The sequence below is a fragment of the Cricetulus griseus genome, chromosome X, assembly GCF_003668045.3.
Source record: "Cricetulus griseus strain 17A/GY chromosome X, alternate assembly CriGri-PICRH-1.0, whole genome shotgun sequence".
Classification (NCBI taxonomy): Eukaryota; Metazoa; Chordata; class Mammalia; order Rodentia; family Cricetidae; genus Cricetulus; species Cricetulus griseus.
The window spans coordinates 36,702,017-36,723,315 of record NC_048604.1 but is presented as its reverse complement, the minus strand read 5'-3'; the positions used below and the strand labels follow the sequence as shown (position 1 = coordinate 36,723,315).

The window sequence follows — 21,299 nt, the reverse complement described above, 5'->3', positions numbered from 1 at the left end:
GTCTCATTCACTACTTCGTGCAAGTGCAGCTAGCCCAGAGCTGGTTATCCACTAGGAACAATAGGCATGGTGCCTGGCTGGGGTCCACAATACTTTTATGGACAAGTAAAAGTATCTGATTATTTTCAGAACAGAAACACATGAGGGCTGAAGATATAGCTTAGGTGGTAGAGTGCCTGTCTAGCATATATGAAGCCTTATGTTTGATTCCTAGCACCATACAAAACATGAGCACAGTGGCACATGCCAATAATTTTAGCACTTGGGAAGTAGGGGCAGAAGGTTCAAAGTTCAAGGTCATCCTCAGTTATCTAATGAGTTCAGTGCTATTCTAGTCTACATGAGACATGGGCTGCACCCTTCAAAAACAAAATATAAAAGTAACATAAGTGAACTCAGATGGGAGAAAATGTTTAAATACATAATATTAATATATTCCCCTTTGTACCAAACAGATTGGTAAGTTTTTTTAATGCAGAAGAGAATTCATAAAAACAAAAGTGCTGAGGGCCAAGAAAAACTGCAACACATTCCAAAGTACATCAACTATTCTAGAAGACCCAAAATCTTAAGTATAGATTGCCCACTAGAGAACAATTTGGGAAAACACAAACATCAGTTCTCAGTAGGTAACAAGTCAAATACGAGACATTGATCAAAGCAAGAATGCATCCTCTTTGGGAAAAGAGAGAGGAAGCTCACCTATCAACTGCCATAGTACATAAACTGCAGAGGCAAATATTTCAGCTTTCTAGCAAGGCTGTAACACCTTAGGTGACTAAGACCAGAACTGTCCAGATACACAAATGTTTACATTTGAGTTCATGGAACAAGGCAGCCGATACTCAAAAGAAGCAGTGGCATTGTTTGTGTGTGTGTGTGTGTGTGTGTGTGTGTGTGTGTGTGTGTGTGTGTGTGTGTGTGTGTAGATGCAGATTGACTTCAGAAGGTACTGATCTCTGGCTTCAAACCTTGTATAAAAACTGTTACCTTACTGGGCAAACTGTTCAGACTTCTGAGGTTTGCCAAATTGTTGCCACCTGGAGAAATCTGGAGTTTGGGCAATAGAAACTGTACAGTGTAGTTAATTAGTACTCCCTATGGAAGTTAACACTGACTAGTAACCCTGTTTGATTTCCCCCATTGACTCTACAGCATGGGCTTATTGGAGGGGTGCTGGTCTGTACAGGACTACATATAGTAGCAAATTGATGTTGCTATCTCTTTAGCACTGTGCTTAGAGAAGGCAAACTTTGAGGCACAGGACCAAAGGATTTCCTTAATGTCTTTTGACTTTGGAGGGCTTTAAATACATTGTCTAGAAAAACCACCCCATTTTTTTCAATCCCTATGATTCTAGAGGCTGAGGCGAAGATGGGGGCTCTCAAGCCTTGTCTGGCCTGTGGGGGTGGGGTGGGTGTTACCTCTGTGACTAGCAATGCTCTATCTGAAAGAGCCTTCCTGTTCCAGATTTTAAGCCTTGTCAAAATGCAGTGGTGCCTGTTTCCTTTCCATGTAATTATTTCTCTGGGCCTTCAAGGTTTTTCTTTTCCAAGATGCTCTAATTAAAATGCAAATACCCACGGCAGAGGTCAGTGATTCCCCATGTGCATTTCACCATATGGTCACCTATTACTTTAGGCTTTGTTGTTCAAAATAGTTTGAGGAACACTGGCTGAAACAAAATCAAGCAGGTTTCTTGGAAGATGTCTTCTTTGAATCTTGATATAATAAAGCACTATACTGTGCAATGACATTTATTTGGCCAGAGAACATTCTATATGTTGCATATGACATAATTTAGGACATGTGCTCTAAATTGATCAGTGCTGATCTTGTGTTGAAATTAAAATGTTAGAGTTTTGACAACAAAATCTGTATGCTGAAATCAATGTCCTGAGAAAATCAGGCCAAAGACAAGTCTGATTCATGGGGGGGGGGGGCATCAATTGATAATACAGAACAAGACCACTGTGGGACTAAGGACTAGCTTTTACCTGTTTAAGTGAATATGTGGAGTGAGGTGTACAGCTCTATGAAATGGTATTTCAGCCAACTCCATACAACAGAAAACAGGAAAAGAAACTATTGAACAATGGACAGGTAAGTTTTGATACATCCAGTATAAGGTGTTGTCAGGAAACCAGGTTTCTTACAGTCTCACATAATCATGACTCTATCTGCCCAGTTACCTCCGAGGTTCTCACTGAGTTTTTCTTCCTTTAGCAACAATAATGATCATCCCAATCACTTAAATTCAATTAATTTGCAATCCTTACTTTATCTCGGAAAAAAAAAACTGCCACATTGATATAGCTGCCCAAAACTGAGTAAAAACTGTCCTCCTGGCCTCTCTGAACACATCTTCACATGATTTCTCAGGGTTCTCTAACATGCTGGGTCCCTCCTTTCACCCACTCCTCTAACTCAAATCCAATAGAGGGTCTTTGGGGTTTGGGGCAACCTGTCAGATACATCCTTGCCGAATTCATCTACTTTCCTGATTTTAGCTATGATTGTTTACAAGTTACTTTTAAATTTGTATCCCTAGTTCAGACCCCATCTTCTGAGACACAGATCCATTTGTAGCTCTTCTAGAGTCTTTGCTTAGATGCAGCAAAGCTCCAAAACTCAGTATTTCTAAAGTCCACTTTATTGTGTTGGCTCTCCTTAATCTCCTTAATGGCCTCATCATCCAGCCACACCTTAGATAGAAACCTCAGAATCACTTGAATTGCCTTTCTGCACCTTTGACAAGTAGAATTCTATGATCACTTCAATTGTGCTTATCTTTGCATAATTCCCTTTCCTCCAATTATCATTATAGTGAAATGTCGTCATTTGTGTTACTTGGCAAAACATTTTACACTGTTATTAAGGTTACTAATTAGTTAATATTGCATGAATCAAAGGGAAAACATCGGGCCTAAAATTAATGAAATAAAAATATAAAAATACTAAGTGTCAGTGAAAAAAATACTAGAGAAACCCTTAGGCAAAGTAACAAAAAGAAAAAGAGAGGAGAACCAGATTAAAAATCACAAAAGAATGTGGAGACATTACAACAGATAATAATGAAATCTAGAAAATCATTAGGTCATACCTTTTCTACCTGCATGTAAACTACCAAAACTGAACCAAGATGAGATGAGCAATTTAAGCAGATCTATAAGGAGCAACAAAATTGAAGCAGCAATAAAAACAATCTCCAAAGTTAAAAAAAGTGTAGACCCAGACCTTGTTACACTAGACCTTTAAAAAAGAACACCAACGCTTCAGAAACTATTACATACATTAGAAAAGGAATAAATGGTGCAACTCTTTTTTATAAAGCCAGTATTACCCTCATACCAAAACCAGATAATGGTACAACAAAAAAGAAAACTGTAAGCTAATCTCCTTAAGGAGATAGCTGTAAAAGTTCTGCTTTTTCTTCTCAACAAGTGGTACTGGAAAATCAGGTATTTGTGAAGAGGGCAAGGTAATGAGGGATGAATGTGATCAAATTGCAAAGTCATACAGGCACAAAAGTGTCATTATAAAACACATTTCTTGCACAACAATTTATAGCGCCAATAAATGTTTAAAAATATAACAAATAGTGATGGCATATGGGATGCTAACCGCCCACACGAATCAATCATCCTTATCCAGCATTGTGGTACTGTGGTGGTACCACAGTTCTAATAGTCTGCCCATTCTCTTGCTTTCTTTGTGAATCTTCTACTTTCTACCCCTTAAATCATCCACATTTGGGAAGAAAGTGAAGACAAAAATTACAAGTTAAGAAATCTCCTTTTATCATGGCACTTTAGGTAGCATCTTCCTAAAGAAATTGTAAATGATGCTTGAAGACATTGGAGAGGACTTGACACTCATTGGACAGAGGCTTGCTTACTTAAGATTTGTACGTTACCTTTTACACATTATCAGGAGCAGTCAAGAAAGCCAAGGAATGATCCATCTTCACACAACACTGGAAACCCATACTAAAAATCATAGAGGTAAAGTAGACGAAGAGCACTAATCCTTATTAAGATATATGTGAATACCAATAAATTTATTTATATTTGCAGTCATTATCAGAGGGCTAAGCTTTGATTTTTAATAGTGTTTGGTTGTGTGTCTATGAATACTTGTGGTGTATGTGTAAATGTTTGTGTATGCTTGTGATATGTGTGTGGATGTGTGAATGTTTGTTGGGATACATGTCTGTATGTGTATTAAAGTTTGGTGTGTGTGTATATGCTTATAGTATACACACACACACTTGGGTTGGTGGGTGAATGCTTATGGTGAGTGCACTTGTGTGCATGTGAATTCTGTGCTGTGTGTGTGTACACATATGTGCAAATGCTTGTGGTGTGTGTGAATGCTTGTGATGAATGTGTGAATATTTGTGGTATGTGTGTGTGTGTGAATGCTTGTGCTATGTGTGAATGCTTGTGCTATGTGTGAATCCTTGTGGTATATGTGTGGATTCTTGTAGTACGTTGTGTTTGTGTGTTTGAATGCGTTTGCTGTGTGCATGTGTGTAAATGGTGTGGTGTGTGTGAATTCTCATGGTGTGTATGTGTGTGTGTGTGTGTGTGTGTGTGTGCACGCGCTTGTGAGGTGTGTGTGACTGAGAGAGAGAGAGATGATGCTCATGGAGTGTTATGTGTGTGTGCATGGCGCATGTGCCCGTGTTTGTGTAAAGGACAGAAGGAGACAATGGGTATTATGCTGTACAGCTCTCTGCCTATTCCCTTGAGACAGAGTCTCTCAGTGAACCTGGACTATAAGCTATGGATCTAGACATCTTGGAGCACAAAAAGATAAGAAAAAAGAAGACACAAATTTATCAAAATTGCCAATGCAAAGTATATAAGTGACTTTTCCTGAAACTTGAAATCTTGTAACATCCAATGCACATCGGTAATTATGGGGAAAGGCATAATTCTGTACTTAAATACCCATTAGTCATTTTGATGTATAGAAATCTACATCTTAGAAACTCTGTAACTGTTCAGTTATGAAAGATATTTTAAGAGGTAAGGACTGATAATAATCTACACTTGTCTTCTAGAAGGGTAACCAAAATGACCTTTTGAACCAATAGAACTAGGCACTGTTACAACTCTCTTGGAAAATTTTTGTTACATATTTACAGATCTCTATGCTCATGAGAATGGAGCATCTGTCTTAGGGAGACGCCTGACTGCATTCTTTTCCAGATACTAATATAGGTGGCACTTCAGTAGTATAACCAATGACATGAAGAACCTGATTTGGAGAGGAACAGATGGTAACATCTTTCTTGGGCTAATTTTAGAATCCTGAAATAGTTCCTTTCTCCCACAAGCCATCCATGGAACCAAATTTAAAAAGCTATGTCACATGAAAAGGGGAGAGAAATATATATCTTAGTGCAAGACAAAGACAATGCAGCAGAAGTTTCAGTGCTCTCCTCTCGCTTGCCTCCTCTCATGTAAATATAAGTCACTTCAATTTCTTTTCATCCAAATGGATGCAAAAAATGAGTGGGACAAACCATATATATAAAATGATCAAGGGTGCGTGCATGTGTGTGTGTGTGTGTGTGTGTGTGTGTGTGTGTGTGTGTGTGTGTGTGTGTGTGTGTGCATATACTTGTAAATCCTGGTTTTGCAAACATTTTTAGTGAATAAAAATCTGTAGGCTAACTGACCATTATACCCGATAAATCAAAAGTAAAATGAGTTTCAAAGTAGTCAATTTCTGGTTCATTTCTTTGTCTATTGTGAATATCTTTCTCCCAAATGAGATAAAGAGTATCAGTTAAGGATGAAGGGATATGGAGGGAGAGACCCTCAGCCATGAATAATGGTTTAGGTATAAAATGAGCATCTAAAACGGTGGTTCTCAACCTTCCTAATGCTGTTTAATACAGTTCCTCTTGTTGTGGTTACTCCCAACTATAAAATTATTTTCATTTATTTTACAACTGTGATTTTGCCACTGTTATGAGTAGTAATGTAAATATTTGTGTTTTCCAATGGTCTTTGGTGACCCCTGTGAAAATGTCATGACCCACAGGTTGAGAGCCACTGATCTACAGAGTTGAGAAAATGAGAAAAGTCCTTTGTCTAGGCACTGACCTGTTTTCCATCAAGGGTGTAGAGTTTTTTGACTACTCCGGTTTCCAGCTTGATCGCTTCTGTGATGTCAGTTAGGACCTGCTCGAAAGAGTGGGCTGTTTTCTTGTTAAGAAGCACACGCACTGCCTTTCGAGGCTTCACCCCGCTGCGGATGATGGTCACAAGTTTGGGGCGCACAAAGTCCTTGTTCTCTCTGGTTTGTGCACTGTTGCTGCTTGCCAAGGACTGGGGAGCTTTCATGTTAGCAGATGTTTTTACGTTGACGGACCAGTTGGGATTGACATTCTTGGTGTACTCAACCTTTTTAAAGAAATTGTCTGAAGAACAAACATAACTCTCCCCTAAGGGAAGAAGGAAATGGTTAGTTGATTAGTCCCGAAGTAGATATGCAGATGCAAAACATGCTACTATATATACACTCACACTGAAATAAGGCTTTAGGTGAAATGTTGAGAAAATAGCCATCCTTATGTCCAGTTCCTAAATGGACCCTCTGACGACTTGATTTACTCAAATTCAAAAGTAATCAGCTAAACATTCTTCAATGTAATGGCATATCTAGTTGGAGAACTTTGTAAATCTAAGGGTAATTAAACCAGCAAACACCCACAATCAATATGATGCTATTGGAATGTAAAGGCTTTTCACTTTCTATGGTGTTCATTAACTTCCATGTACCACTGGAGCATGTTTAACTTGTTTCTATGTCCTGATGCTCCTATGCTAATTTTGCACTCCTAGTCTCATCTTTTGGCTGTATTATGAGCCAAGGAAAATGTCTGAAGCTGATTTATTTTTATTTCAAATTGAAGTGAACCAAACAATCTTGCATATCAGACATTCAGTACACACTTGGTCAAAAGCAAAGCAAAACATTCCTTTGCACAGGCTTTTGGGTTATTGAAATGTAAAGGGTGTGTTCATGTGAATGTGTGTGTGTGTTTGCACATGAGTCTAATATCTAAATGTGTGTGTAAGTATGTTATCCTTCTCCAAATGAAGGAACTATGAAAATGAGCTACACACACAAACACACACACACACACACACACACACACACACACACACACACACACACAGAGCATTCTTAGTGTTTGTAAGTTTAGCACTTCTTTAGAAAATATGTATTTCTGTTTCTACTACTCCCTTGCATCTTTCTCCAGCCTCCTAAATATTGCATATTACATCTGTGTATTTGATGCCATCTCCATCAGTTGCTTTTGGCTGCTACAGTAATGAGTGGAAGAGTGCATTATGCAGCCTGATTGAATTGAAAAAGGTCTAGTATGAGTTTTACATTCACCGTGGGCTGGTGGAAATGACTGACACCATGGAAGAAATAAAGTGTCCAGAGGCAAGAGGAGGGCATTAGACACTGGGAACTAGAACCTGAAGAAAATTAGGAGAGTTAGGATCAGCCTGAAGGAGAAGTATATTGAAAAAAAAAAAAGCTGAAATTGCCGAGGAAAGCACATTAGCCTCGAGGTATACAGAAGTTCATCCAGAGGTTGAACTGCAGAAACAGTGATTTTTATCAGGCTTTAAGTCATCAGTAATAAAATTAATACACAGACAAATATATAATCCTTAGCCAGTACAAGAAAAAAAGAATTAAACACAAAGTCGGATGACTCTTCTACTTCCTTTGGTCTCAGTAGGAAAACTATACAAAGACATTCAGAAATTGCAGGCTGACAATTTGTTCCCTTTGCAAATATTGATCGCACCAAATCCTTTAAGTCATGCGAATTAATAAATTTCTCAGTTAGTTCTTAGATTCGGTGGCAATCTCCAGGGTAGTTTGAGGGGATTAGTATGTTTGTGTAGGGGGAGGGTAGCACACAAAGATGCTTAATCTCTCTTATGGTCTGTTACAGTAAGAAAACCAAGAGATGGATTACAGGCCATCATAGGCACTGGCCCTACTTGGAGCACGTGTGTTCAGTCAGGATGGGAATTGAGTTTGCAAGGAAAGAGATTCTGATTTTGTTGGCCTTATGACATGCAAATCCAACACAACTCCAGTGTTCAGAGGCTAGGACCTATAAAGTGTGACACAAGGATAAAGGGACCCATTCATTTCCTCTGTATATTCGTAGCCAACATCCTTCCCACCACATACACTAGAAATGGCCTCTTGCCTCTACACTTCATCATATTCATGGACATCTTCCAAGAGGTCGCTGCCTTTGGGTCAGATGCTTTCCATTACTTGCCATACACTTTCAAACTCTGTCAGACAACTGGTGAAGTGGAAACATCCAGGGCTTTATATTTATGATTTCACTCATCCACATGCTCTTCTGAAGAGTCAGCTGTGTTGCCCTATTAGGGCTCTGGGCTGTTTTTTTTTTTTTTTTTTTTTTTTTTTTTTTTTGCTCCCCTCTTAAACCTCTAAGCCTCTGAACTACAAGTATAATTAACTACTCCCAGATGAAAATGAATATGATGGCAAATAATTAGAGTATCATATGGCACCCGAGAACTTTCCACAGGGCTCAGCCCTCCGCCAAATCTATGTTGAGCACCTTCTGAGGGTACATTTTAATCACTCCACTCTCTACTTTTGGCCTGAATACATAGCAGTGGAAAAAGAACAGCTGGTATGATGTCAGTCAGATTGCAATCCCTAACACTTTCTAGCTGTGTGACCTTTGGCAAATTACCTGACTTCCTTGGCAGCAGCCTCTTGTCTGCAAGGTGGGGGGTGGCTAATAATAAGACCTGCCTTATAGGGTTGCTGTGGGGGCACAAGTCCAGTGCTGAGACTAGAGAATGGAGCATAGTAAGCACTTCGTAAGTTCTCCTTATCATTAAGCCCCTCATCTAAAGGGACAGGTAACAAAGAGAAAAGTGGAAAGAGGAAGAGGAAGAAGTATAAGCTGAGAAAGAGGGTGTAGGGTGAGGAGGAACCCAAGCTAAAGAAGAGCAAAAATGCATCAAGGTCAGCTGACCTGAGCTGTGCTGTGTGATGTGAGCATTTCTGGAGTTCTGTGCTTCAAAGATAAGATTGCCTGCTACAGGCAGGGCATGGTGGTGCATTCCCATAATCCCCAACCTCAAGAAACAGCAAAGAGAGGATCTCTGTGAGCTGGAGGCTGCCTGCTTCACATAGTGAGTTCCTGACCAAAGAAGGCCTTCCTAATGAGACCTTGTCAATTAACTAATTAATTAATGACTTAATGTTTTATGTTCCTAGAAAGGAAGCCTCTTAGAGCTGTAAATTACCAATGCACGATCTTTATAGCTCACACACAGCAAAGTCATTGCTGCCTACTGCAACTGCTGATGCCCACTTAGGGCCAGACACTTATGATGATTAAGAATAGTTATTTAGCCAGGCAAGCTTATGCACATCTATAATCCCAGCACTTTCAAGAGGTAGGAGGGGAAGGAGTTCAAGGTCACCCTCAGCTACATAGCAAGCTTGGGCTACAGGACGCTGAAAGAAACAACAAAAAGACTAGTGCCTTATAGAAGAGCATGTTGACCCATGCTTGTAAATCTCAGCAGTTGAGAGAATGAAGAAGACAGATCTTAATTCAAATCCCAACCAGACACTTTAGGAGCCATATGACCTCGGGCATGTCACTTAATCTCCATAAGTCTTGACTTCTTTATCTACAAAATGAAGGCATTTCACTATGTGATAGCAGTCCTTTGTGGGCCTAAAGATGTGTAAGAGGGAATTTCTTTTCTCTTTTCAATATCAAACAAGCTTAAGGAAATAGTTATTGCAATAATCAAATGCAAAAACCATAGATGCCCATCCCCAAGGACCTTCTAGTCCTATTATTGGAAAGGCCTAGATGTGTTGCTTTGTTATAGACAGAGTTTCCTGGTTCTAATCTTGCAAAATTTCCCAGGTCTATTTTTCAGAGCCTGGTGCTTCCTACATGGTTACCTAGAACTTGGAACTGAGTGAGGCATATTACACCTTTCCACAGCTGAGTCTCCACCCTGCCACAGCCTCCAGTGGTTACTTTCCACTCTCTGGGAACCTAGGAAGAAAACTGTTTCTCAGCCAAGCAAACTGGAATTCACCTGCTTTGGGATGCAGGGTGAGGGAAGTGAAATAGTGGAAACGCAGCTACAAGGGCATAAGGGGACTGGTATTAACATCAAAATGATACAACGAGTACTCTTCTTCACCTTTAGGAAGGCTCAATTTTCCAAGGAGTCATATATATTTATAATCTCTTAATGACAAAAAAAATGTCACTTTTTCCCTGTGCTTTCTATTCTTTTCTGGGGATTCCTAACTCAAAAAAGAAATTATTGAATGATACTTCATTGTATTATTACATCAAAATATTAAAAGATAGTATTATCATGTCCATGCATCACTCCTGAGTATCCTAAAATCCCCGCTTTGGGTGATGCACTTGCTTTAGTAACAACAGCCTTAGTAAAAAGGTGGTTTCATCTCATTGGAACAAGTACACTATGGTAACGGGGATGGGTTACACAGTGTCATTATATAGCTCAATTTATCCAGGACTGTCCCTCTTTTAAGTGTTCCTCAAATATTCTACATAATTAACAGTGCTCAAACCTGTCTTAATACACAAAAACTGACTACTCACAAGTACAAGCCTCAAATCGATACCTTATATACATTCCCATGTATATAAACATGGAAGTAAAGAAAAGATTAGATATGATGGAAACAGACAATGGTTCTCTAATGAAATATAAAGAAAAGACAAACAAAAGGAAATACCACTGATGGATCTCCTTCATTGACCATCTGGGGACACTGCTAATGAGGGCCACATCCTCTGTGGTTTTGCCAAGACCCTCGTTGTATGCAAGAAGCTGTGGAAAGGCTGACATGAAAAATGGGGCTTAGGTTCAAAATGTTTCCCTTGATGCTTTCCACATCTAGCAGCAGAGAGTTACTAGAGTCACCAGACAAAAGGAGCGCCAGAGGTGCCATAAGGTCAGAGTGATTAGCATTTGATTTTTATTTTATCTAATTTTAAGCTAAGTATTTAACATTCTGATCATTTGGGAACATATATTGTGTGATCTACAAAACAAAAAGGAACAGAAGTGAGGATTTCTACAGCTAGGAACTCTTTATCACCATTGTTAATGGAAAGGACTCCTCAAAATCACCTCATCTAACACTCTCCAAGTATTAATATTCAAAAGCATTTTTCAATAAAGAGTGTCAAAATGAGTTCAGAGGCCCAAGACTTCAAGGTCCTGTCTCATTGATCTGTAATGTGTTCCCAGACCACTATAGTCCAGGCTGGCCTCAAACTCACTATCCTCCTGCCTTAGACCCTTGATAATTGGCTTAAAAGATGTAAACCACTGGACCAGACTAAAGCAATTATTTCAAAAGAGAGACCATTAGTACCAGTGATGATAGAGACAGCCTCATAATCATAGCTAACCAAGTACAGATTAGGATAAACTCAGGCAGTAATAGCTACCCTTTATTGAATATCACTACGTATGAAGAAAAATAGAAAGCACCTCGTATCATTTTTGAATTGATTCTCAGAGCAATTGCTTTCATTGTATAGATCTAAAAAACTGATTTCCTCAAGTTTCTACAGGCTAGAAGCTAACTGATCTGAATTTGAAACAAATCTCATTCCCAATATTTCATTTTCCATTTAATCTGCTCCAAGATGAGAACCCAAAATTCCTTATTCTTCACGAGGAATCTTTCCAACATCCTCAGTTTAAATCTTAACTGGAAACAGTGTACATTAATAATTTTTGCTCTTCTATCCACGTTCTTCTAGAAGTAAACAAAATAAAGGGATTTCTGACCTTTTACTCTAGATAAGAAACTCTGACAAAATGAAGAGCAAAGAAAGCCCTTTCCGGATCTTCCTCATGCCAGTTGCACTTCCACTTATCTATATGTTAGTTGGAAAAATTATCACATTATCAATACTCCCCCAGAAATAGCGCTGGATTTTTCTCAACATATGACTGAAAAAGCGTTGGCACTGTTGCTTGGGGCTTGTAAGAAGACAAGATGAGAAACTTTAATTGATCCCTATCCAGATCAGATTCTATACTGTTTGGAAACATCAGGAAATGCCACTGCACCCAGAAGTGGTATTTGGGCCCAGTTTAGCAGGAACCAGGAGAACACAGGTGGGAATAAAGCTGTGGTCTGTTTTGAAAAATCATACTGATCACCTGCACAGACTAGATTGATATGGTTTATCATAAACTTTTTCTCAGTGCACACACACACACACACACACACACACACACACACACACACACACGGGTGGGGGCAAATTTGTAAAACATTGATTGAGGGAAATCTGTGCAAAACACTGATATTAAATATAACATTTTCACTCTTACTCAGAATACTATCTCTAGTTCAGATTCTGACCTAGTGTGTATTATGGACTTTGAGTGTTCATAGATAGTGGATATTAAGACAAACTGGGAGAATCAGTGTGCTTTGTTTGTAAAAGGTATTACAGAGAAATCCCTCAACTTTGACTGAGATATAGATTTCACAGCAACTGAAGACACACACCTTATTGATTGTTGGACAGCTCCCTCGACAGAGCATGCAGATTTGGAATTGACCCCAACTGGCCTCCTTTTATTTTCAGATATGCACTAGAACAATTAACCCTTTGATGATCATGAAAGTCTAGTATCAGTGTTTGCCTATCCTCTCTGTATATGATGGAATCATCCCCCTCCGAGTGGATTTTCAAGGTCAGCTATGTAGAAAACTCTTAGATTTGAATCATTAAGATTCAGCTGGAACCACTATGCCCAAATCACTTTACATTACTACTTTGAACCACAACTACATGAAGGAAATAGGGAAATAAGGGAAACCTTCATGTCCCTTTGTCTAGGAACACAGGAAACCTCGACACAGTGAAGCAGAGCTGGGGTACTCCTACGAAGTCACCAAATGCACTGTTTCTCTTTCCTTGTTGGTTATTTATAATCTAGATTCCCTAGAGATCTGTTTGCACTGACTCACCTCTGCTCAGAGATTGGGGGCATTGGGGGAGGGAGGGAGAGCTGAATAATGTAGGAAAGACTGGAAGAACATTTTCATTGTCTCTATTCCTTGAGGCTATCCTTTTAAAGTAGCTATGGGTTAAATTGATTACAATAATTTATATGGCAATATAAAATGTTAACAATATGACACGAGATTTTCTAAATATACAAAAAAAAGAAAATGGATTTTTCTCTATTATCACGTGGGTCCACAGGTTGTCAAGGTTTTCAGCTGCCAACTCATAATATTCAGTTGCAATTCCAAACTATAGAGAGGATCTGAAAGGATTTAGGTAGAGTGACTCATTCCTATTCTAATAGAAATGGTGTTCATTAAAATACCAGACATACCTACAGCTTTCTTCCGAATTTCTCCCAATGATCTCAGCCTGTCAGACACACCCTGAAGTGAGCTTTTTAGAAGCAACAGCTGAGCAGCCACCACTTACCTAAAAGTCTAATCCTCTGCGAACATATCCAGGAAGTCCTGCATTGGGGCATGTATTTCTAAAGAGCACCAATTCCCAAGCAACTTCTTAGCAGTTCATAGGAAATATGGGCACAATTGTTTTATCTGCTAAGCCAACCATTCTTCCTTCCCCTAATGATTTCATGGCTTGCTTTGATGCTGCCACACAGAGTTAATTAGGAACAAGACCTAGATTGAATGTCACAATTCAGATTTTCCTTTGTATAACCAGGCAGATAAGCATATCTAGCATTAGCAAACCCATGTAAATTTCAACCTCAGCAGAGATGGAACCCCATGAAGAGCGACAGCTAATGGTCCCTGTTGGTGACTTTGTAATCAGAAGCCTGAGCATCAGTCAACCTAATGTTTTGTCAGACAAATAGCCTAGTTTCTTTCAAAGAAGACTAAAAATGCAATCATAAACAAGAACATCCTTTCCCTCCAGGGGCCGCCACCCACTACTTAAATTACCTTCTTCCAGTTCATCCATGCTTCCGATTTTCTTGGATCCATCGATGGTGTAAATATAGCGCACTCCCTGAGGCAGATTGATGTTGTCCGACAAGGATCGAGTCAGGTCAGCCAGCAAAGCGTCAAAACTACGGAAACGGTCAGAAGAAACAGCGTACACAATTCCCTTGAAGTATCGATCCCCATTGCGATAGAAACGTACCTTCTTGGCCTTCTTCTCGTTACTTAGTGCCTGCAGGGTTCTGGTTCTGTAGAAGCTACAGTGGGCACTATGAGTAGGACTTGGAAGACCATTCATCCGTGTTCCTCTCATATTCCTGGATGCCTTATCTCTTTCATCAAAATGTCCAAAATCAAGTTCCATATTTTATTGGAATCACAGCAACCTGATTGTTAGAGAAAGGGGTGGGGATAAGGAGAGGCAAAGAATAAGGAAGGGTAAGAGAAAAAAAAAAGGAATTCAAATATTAGCCAGATCCAGAGCTGCAATCTGCTGCCTGTGAAAAGAACTGGTTGAAAAAAGCCCGTGACCCATCTGCTGCTTGTCCCTGACCTGCAGGAATATTGATCTTAATAGAAAAGGAGGAGGGGGCTGGGCAGTTGGACTGGATGCTGGGGAGGGGGACAGGAGCAAGAGATAGAAAGGGTGGCACTTTTGGCACTGTTCCAAATTTGGGAGGAGGTGTTGAAATAGCTTAAAACCCTGGAACTTACTGACAGTGGCTCCTATCAAATTGTAACTTGGGGCAAAATACATTAAAACTGGCATCTGCTACTTCACACATGGCCACATGACTAACAGTTGTAAATAAATCCCTAGCCTGACAAAATTCCCCTTGAAGAGAAACAGGGAACTAGCCAAGGTTAGCATCTCCAGCTTAGGAAGCAGTCTTTGCATCACAATACAATGACTAGGAAGAAGGATATTTTAATTTTATTCCAAATCTTTTTTTCCTACTCTAATATGTGTATCCCCTCCCCCAGAATGAACTAGGAGTCTCTTTTAAAGGGACAGCCTCCAGGGAAAACCCAGTGTCTTTGTGCTATTCATCAAACCCTCTCCCATCAAGCTGGTGCCGCTATACAGCATTCATAAGAAATAAGCTGGGGTTTGAAAAGGCGGAGGAGGATGTTGAAAAACCAGTATTTAACAAGCTATTAGCTCTGCTTTCCTCTTGTTTCTATCTGGTCACAGAATCCTTTTTGTCTTTTCAGGTGTTTCATCCTCTCCTGGCAAATGCAGCGACACCTTTTAATGGAATAATTTCATTGTGGAAAGATTCCCAAATGAGTCCTTGAATAGCATATGGGACCTTTACAAGCGAGTACACCTTTCATTGTTCTCATTTCTTCCCCTGACTGGAGGAACATTTTGCCCTCGCAGCAGGCAATTCACTTCAAACTTGTCTATTGCCTAGGTACATTGATGGAGGCAAAAAATGGTCATCTGTCATGCTTTGATCTCCCCCCCACACACACATGGCTGAACCCCTCCCCAGTAGAAAAAAGCACCAAAACAATGAAAACATGCAACCAAATAATACAACCAAAGCCCTGAATACTCACAAAGGTAATGTGGCATCCAAGGAACCAAACTATTAACATTCACCTCACAGATGGGGGGAAAAGACTCACAAAGCAAGAGAGCTCAGCTGCTATATAACTGCCACATCAAGATTTACAAGGAACCAGGGAGACAGGAGGTAAAGGGGAACTGGTAGCTGGTGTATTTGCCAGGCTCAGTCCCCCTTTTCCCAGTGTCACCATGACCTATGCTGAGCTCAGCATTGTTTCTGTCAGACAACCTGCAGTAGTAAGACCCCACCTCCTCAAGACAAGTATCAAGCATTTTCCCCAGGCATGCTGGGCAAATGAAGCTTATGCTTTAAAATCAGAAGTGCTATTATTCTAAATTACCATTATAGTGAAAACAAAGGAACAACAAACTCACTTTTCCAAAGGAAAATCCCAGGTAGACTCTTAGAGGACAAAAATCCTATAGAATAAGGCAAATGAAAGAAAAGGAGAAAGAGACAGACACACAGAGAAAGAGTGCTGTGTGCCTTGTGCTTTTCCCGTTTGACATCTGTTACATTCTCCTTGAAAATCACTCGAAAGCCCCACTCACCGGTTTTCTGCTGGTTGGGTGGAGATGCTGAGAGAAAGAAAACCAATCTCTCTATGCCTTTGTTGTCTGAGCTCCAAGCAAGAAATTCCTGCCAGGGTGGATAGTTGCCTTCTAGGTCCTAGTGCCTTGTCCAGCTTCTCCCCTGTAACTCAAGCTTAGCGAGCACCCCCAACCTCCTATGATTAATTACATGCTTTTTTTCTTCAATTCACAGCCTGCATTAACAGCTAGAAAGGTTTCATTTATAACCCACAGGAAATTGCAGGGTAGGAAAAAAAGATTGCACAGGCAAGCTCAGAATGCTCTAATGAGCGATGTGCTAGCCCTTTCTTTCTCTTAGAAAATTGGCAATTTTACTTGTCTAAAACCTTGGGCTAATCTGCCTAGTGGCTAGACTCAGCAAGCCAAACCAAGTTTCTTAGAAATTCCAGCTCTCTTCCTTTTACCTTCTTCAAAGAAAATAAAAATCTGTAAATGTTTTGACATTGAGCTAGTGCATCCAACACTGGTTCTATGAAAAACGAAGTAATCAGGGATAGCAAATGAACAATACATGGAGAAAGAGTTACAGAAATCATGAAAGCTAGAGTTGAAAAGTGGCATTCCTCCAAGTTTCCATTCAGTTGTTTTATCCAGATGGGTTCCAGCTTTGTAGTCCTAGTTGAAATGGAATTCACCATGTAGCTCAGGCTGGCCTCTAAATTGTTGAAATTTTTCTTCCCCTGTTCTGCACTAGTATGTGTCAGTACTTGGGCCACAATGCCCAGCATCTCTCCAAAAATGTTTTAGGTTGATTTAAAATATTGGTTAATTGTTCACTTTCCCACTCCTGGGTATATACCCAGGAGACGATACCTACCAAAGAGACACATATCAGTGTTTATTGCTGCTCTATTCATAAAAGCCAGAAAATGCAAACAGCCTAGATGTCCATTAATAGATGAGTAGATAATAAAACTAATTTTTTGCACAATTTTAATCATCCACAGGTAAAAATAGAAATTAGATTTTCAAATTGAGTGGAGTTGAAAATATGATACTGAGTGAGGTATCCTAGGATGAGAGAGACAAAAGGGTTTGTTTTCTCTTGTGTAACTCCAGGATTATATCGTGTGGATGAGGGGAGAGTGGGTATAGGTAGAGGTCATGAAACTACAAAGGAGCCTATAAGAAGGGAAATGGTTTCAAGGAAGGGAGATTGAGGTCTACTCCATAGAATGGAATTCATCTGGTTCTATAAAACTGGCCAAAAGCCCTAGGGAGAAACTAATTACTGTTATTTTTGCTCAATGGACATATGTCAGGCAACCTTCTAAATGTTTATATTTCTACCTAAAGATTAAATATTAATTAAAAATATGGCTGCTCTCACTCATGGTCAGAGCGATTTCTGTTTGCAGTTGTCAACAGCTAATTCAGAGAGATTCATAACTGGTGCGTGTGCTGAGAAAAAGTAACTTTTGAATGCTCATGCCTAAGTGTTACATTTCTATCACCCTCTCCAGGGTTCAGGAAGAGGGGGCTGAAAGAGTGTAAGAGCTGGTAAGCTGAGGAGTTTCTTCGGGACATGGAACTTATGAACTCACAATAGCTGGTGTTCCGTGAAGATCAGTACAAGATCAGGACCTCAGAATTCTATTATGGATGGGGCAGGAGTTTAGGAGGATCTGCCTTTCCCCCAGGAGTTATTGGCAGTTAATGGTTGCTGGGAATAAAAAACTCAGACCATGCTCATAGTAAGACACTAAGATACACCATAAGAATATTGATCCTCCCCCAAAGTCATCTAAACATTTCAAGAAAAAGTCCAAAAAGATCTTTTTGAAATACCAAAAGACGTTAAAATTGTCATGACTGAATATAAGCTTTAAATATAGTGAAGATGACACAGAGAGAGAGAGAGAGAGAGAGAGAGAGAGAGAGAGAGAGAGAGATTGATTATACATCAAAATTTAACCTACCAAGATTTGTTATAAAGCTGTGGAAATGAACATAGTATAACTATAGCATTTGCTTGGAAGACAGATCTTTGGAACCAAACAGATGTCAACATCAATAGGATCTTAATATAGGACAGCATAATGATGAGAGCAAGGACTTTGGAGCCAGACTGCCTGGATTCAAATTCTGATTCTACTCATTTTTAGGTGGTGATCTTGGGTGAGACTATTAAGAGGTGAGTCTTCTGGTGATGTGGTAAGGTCTTGAGTAGCCCCCTCCTGAGTAAGATTAAGCCCCCCAATTTTTTTAGTTTTTGTAAAGAGTGGAAATTTTATTCTGCAGCACTGGATGCCCTGGAACTCATTATAACAGTGTAGACTGGCCACAAAAAGGTGATTTTCCTGAACCACCACTCCTACCTATAAGCAATGCTTTTACAAGATATATTGAAGGGAGCAACATAGGATTTTTTTGTTACCCTTCCACCAAGGCCATAGGTTCCTTGATCTTGGGCTTCCTTCTCATTAGAACCACTGAAATGAATTTCTGGGATTTCTATCTTACCCATTCTGTTGTATTTTGTTGTGATAGCAGTGACAGACTAAGCAACTGTCTAAGAAAAACACATGTTGAAGAAAACAGATACAACTATATCCATTAATCTATTTTAAATGATGAAATAATTGAAAACAACTCAAATTCCTATCATTATTACACTAATCTGATGACTTTTTCAAATATCAGATTCCATAGACAATAAAATATACTAAAGATGAGCTACACCTAGGTTGTAGTATGAAGTTTCTTCTCAGCATCCATTCCAACCTCCTTCAAGTTGTACCCTTGAATTGCAGACACTTAAAAGATGAAAACTGTTAAGAAACTTAGGTTCCCACTGGGATTGCTATGTAAAATTAGAAAAGATTCTTTCAAAATAAAATAGATTTTTAAAAAGAATTTTATAAACCCTACAATAAAGCAAGCAAAAGTTCTTGCAAAAAAGAAAAAGAAAAGCAACAGGTTCTTCCCATTATATACATTTGCATGAGATGTAGAATGGGGAAGCAAGGTTGAGGCTATCTTCCCAGTGGTCTGATTATTTGCCCTAGCAGCAAAAGTCATAGATGGCCAGGACATTGCTACAGCATCCATACAATGTCCAATTAGTGACTTTCTGAGAATCAAAGGTCATGGCTATAACAGCAGTAGAGGTCTGCTCCCAGGAAGTATGTCACTGCTCTTGTTGGCTCCGGTGATGGCCTCTTAACTCATTCTTTTTTATATACTTTTATTTATTTATTTATTTATTTATTTATTTATATTTATTATTTATCATTTATTTATTATTTATTATTTATTTATTATTTTTACATTAACATTTCTTTTAATGTTCTTTTTTAAAAGAGTACATTTTATTATTTAATTACTACTCATATTTACACATCCATCCCCCCATTCCCTCACCCTCCCATCCTCCCATGTTCCCCACCAACCCCCCAAACCCATCCCCCAACTCCTCCCTAGGGATAGTGATGCCCTCCATAGGGGACCTTTAAAGTCCATCATATCATTTGGGGGAGGGCCTAGGCTCTCCTTGCTGTATCTGGCCTGCAATAGTATCCCTCCATAGGGAATGGGCTCCCAAAGTCCATTTGTGCTCTAGGGTCTTACCTCATTCTTTCCTTAATGTTTATCACAAATCCTTAGAATACCAAGGACAAGAGTGTCCTTTCCTCCGACACGTCCTCATTTTTATAAATATCTGATTTGCTGAATTAAATCTTTCTTCCTCCTCTCCCTCCTCTTTTTCTTATTTTTCTTTCTCACCTTCTTCTTCACTTCTTCTTCCTCTATCTCTCTCCCCTCCTCCACTACTACTATATATCAGTCTTCCTATCTAGCAGAGGCTGGTCATGAAATCCTGGTCCTCCAACTCTGACCTCATAATGGTTGATTATGACAGAAGTGTTCCTTAGCAACAGATCACTAAAGACGGAACTCTGGCATTTGGTATCTGACTACTTGTGCTTGAAGGCAAAGTTTTGGCATGGCATGTGGTTGTCTCAACATAGTTTTAAGCTAAGATAATGATCACATGATGTTTCTGACTATTCGAGAGTTAACATGGCTGGGTCGAGGTTTCAAATTCTCAGCTCTCTGAATGATTTTATAATTGGCCTAAAATAATCTTATAAGATTTGAGTCAGAGTTTGTAGCTTGAAGTAGGACTCAGAGCCTAATTTTATGAGTGACTTAGTCACAGTACTGAATCCAGCCTAACTTAGATTTCAGTCTCTTCCATTTTCTATCCAGATGCCCACACTATTGCTTTAGTGTGTAAGCTGTGTCCTCTTTCTATAAGAATGTTTTTCATATCTAATAAAGTTGGTCTTGCCTTGATACGACGACATTAGGTAATTAGTTTGTCCAACTAGGTGCTGTATACATAGATACTTCATCTCATCCTTTACTGTTCTAATGCCTCTGAATCTATAACAAGGGTCAGATCTCAATACTATTCAGTGAGTAAGTTTTCAAATGTTGCTTCAACAAATTAACACAATCCTTAGAACCTGTCTCAATAACTAGAAACAGCAAATAATTTAATTTAATTCACTTGTGGATACTAAGTATACCCTTTAAACACCAACATATTCTTACCGTCTTATTTCAGACGTATATTAACTGGATCTTGATCATAACTTCTTCTAGGGGACTGTGATATGTACACCTCCACAGCCCTCACAGTACTGACAGGACCTGGCTGATCCAGCTTGTCTTTGCCACTAGGGCATTATGACTCAACAAAATAGGTGTGGCCCATGTATCCATGGCACTCCAGGCTGTGGTACAGATGATACCAAGTCCCAATAGGAGGGAGGGGTAGGATGGAAGGAATGGAGGAGGGGAAGAGAAGGGAAGTGGAGCAAAGAGGAAGTGGATGGCAAGAGGGGAGAGGAAGGGGGATGGGAAAGGAGGAAGCTAGGAAAGCAAGGAAGAGGGGAGAACAGAACTATCAGAAGATAGGAGATGGGGGAAATGTATTAAAGGGGGAGGAGGAGAAAAGATGTTAAAAGTGAAAGAGAGAAATAAAGGGGGGTGGGAGGGAGGGAGGAACAGAGATGAGGGGAGAAGGGGAGGAGAGGCAAGGTGGAGA

At 39.6% G+C, this 21,299-nt stretch overlaps 1 protein-coding gene across 4 annotated transcripts in view; it reads right to left on the bottom strand.

The window, feature by feature from the left end:
* Nucleotides 1-14,980, bottom strand: part of Dcx (doublecortin) — a 62,352-nt gene extending 47,372 nt beyond the window's left edge. For 3 of the 4 annotated variants that reach the window (XM_027433583.2, XM_035450213.1, XM_035450214.1), the window contains exons 1-2: nucleotides 14,074-14,437; nucleotides 6,120-6,460 (exon numbers count right to left, since the gene is read on the bottom strand). In XM_027433583.2, the coding sequence (XP_027289384.1) occupies nucleotides 6,120-6,460; nucleotides 14,074-14,437 (705 nt within the window). Of the gene's footprint in view, nucleotides 1-6,119; nucleotides 6,461-14,073; nucleotides 14,460-14,787 lie in introns of those variants that run through there. The other variant, XM_035450215.1, reaches the window with a different exon arrangement.
* Nucleotides 14,981-21,299: the final 6,319 nt, after the last annotated feature.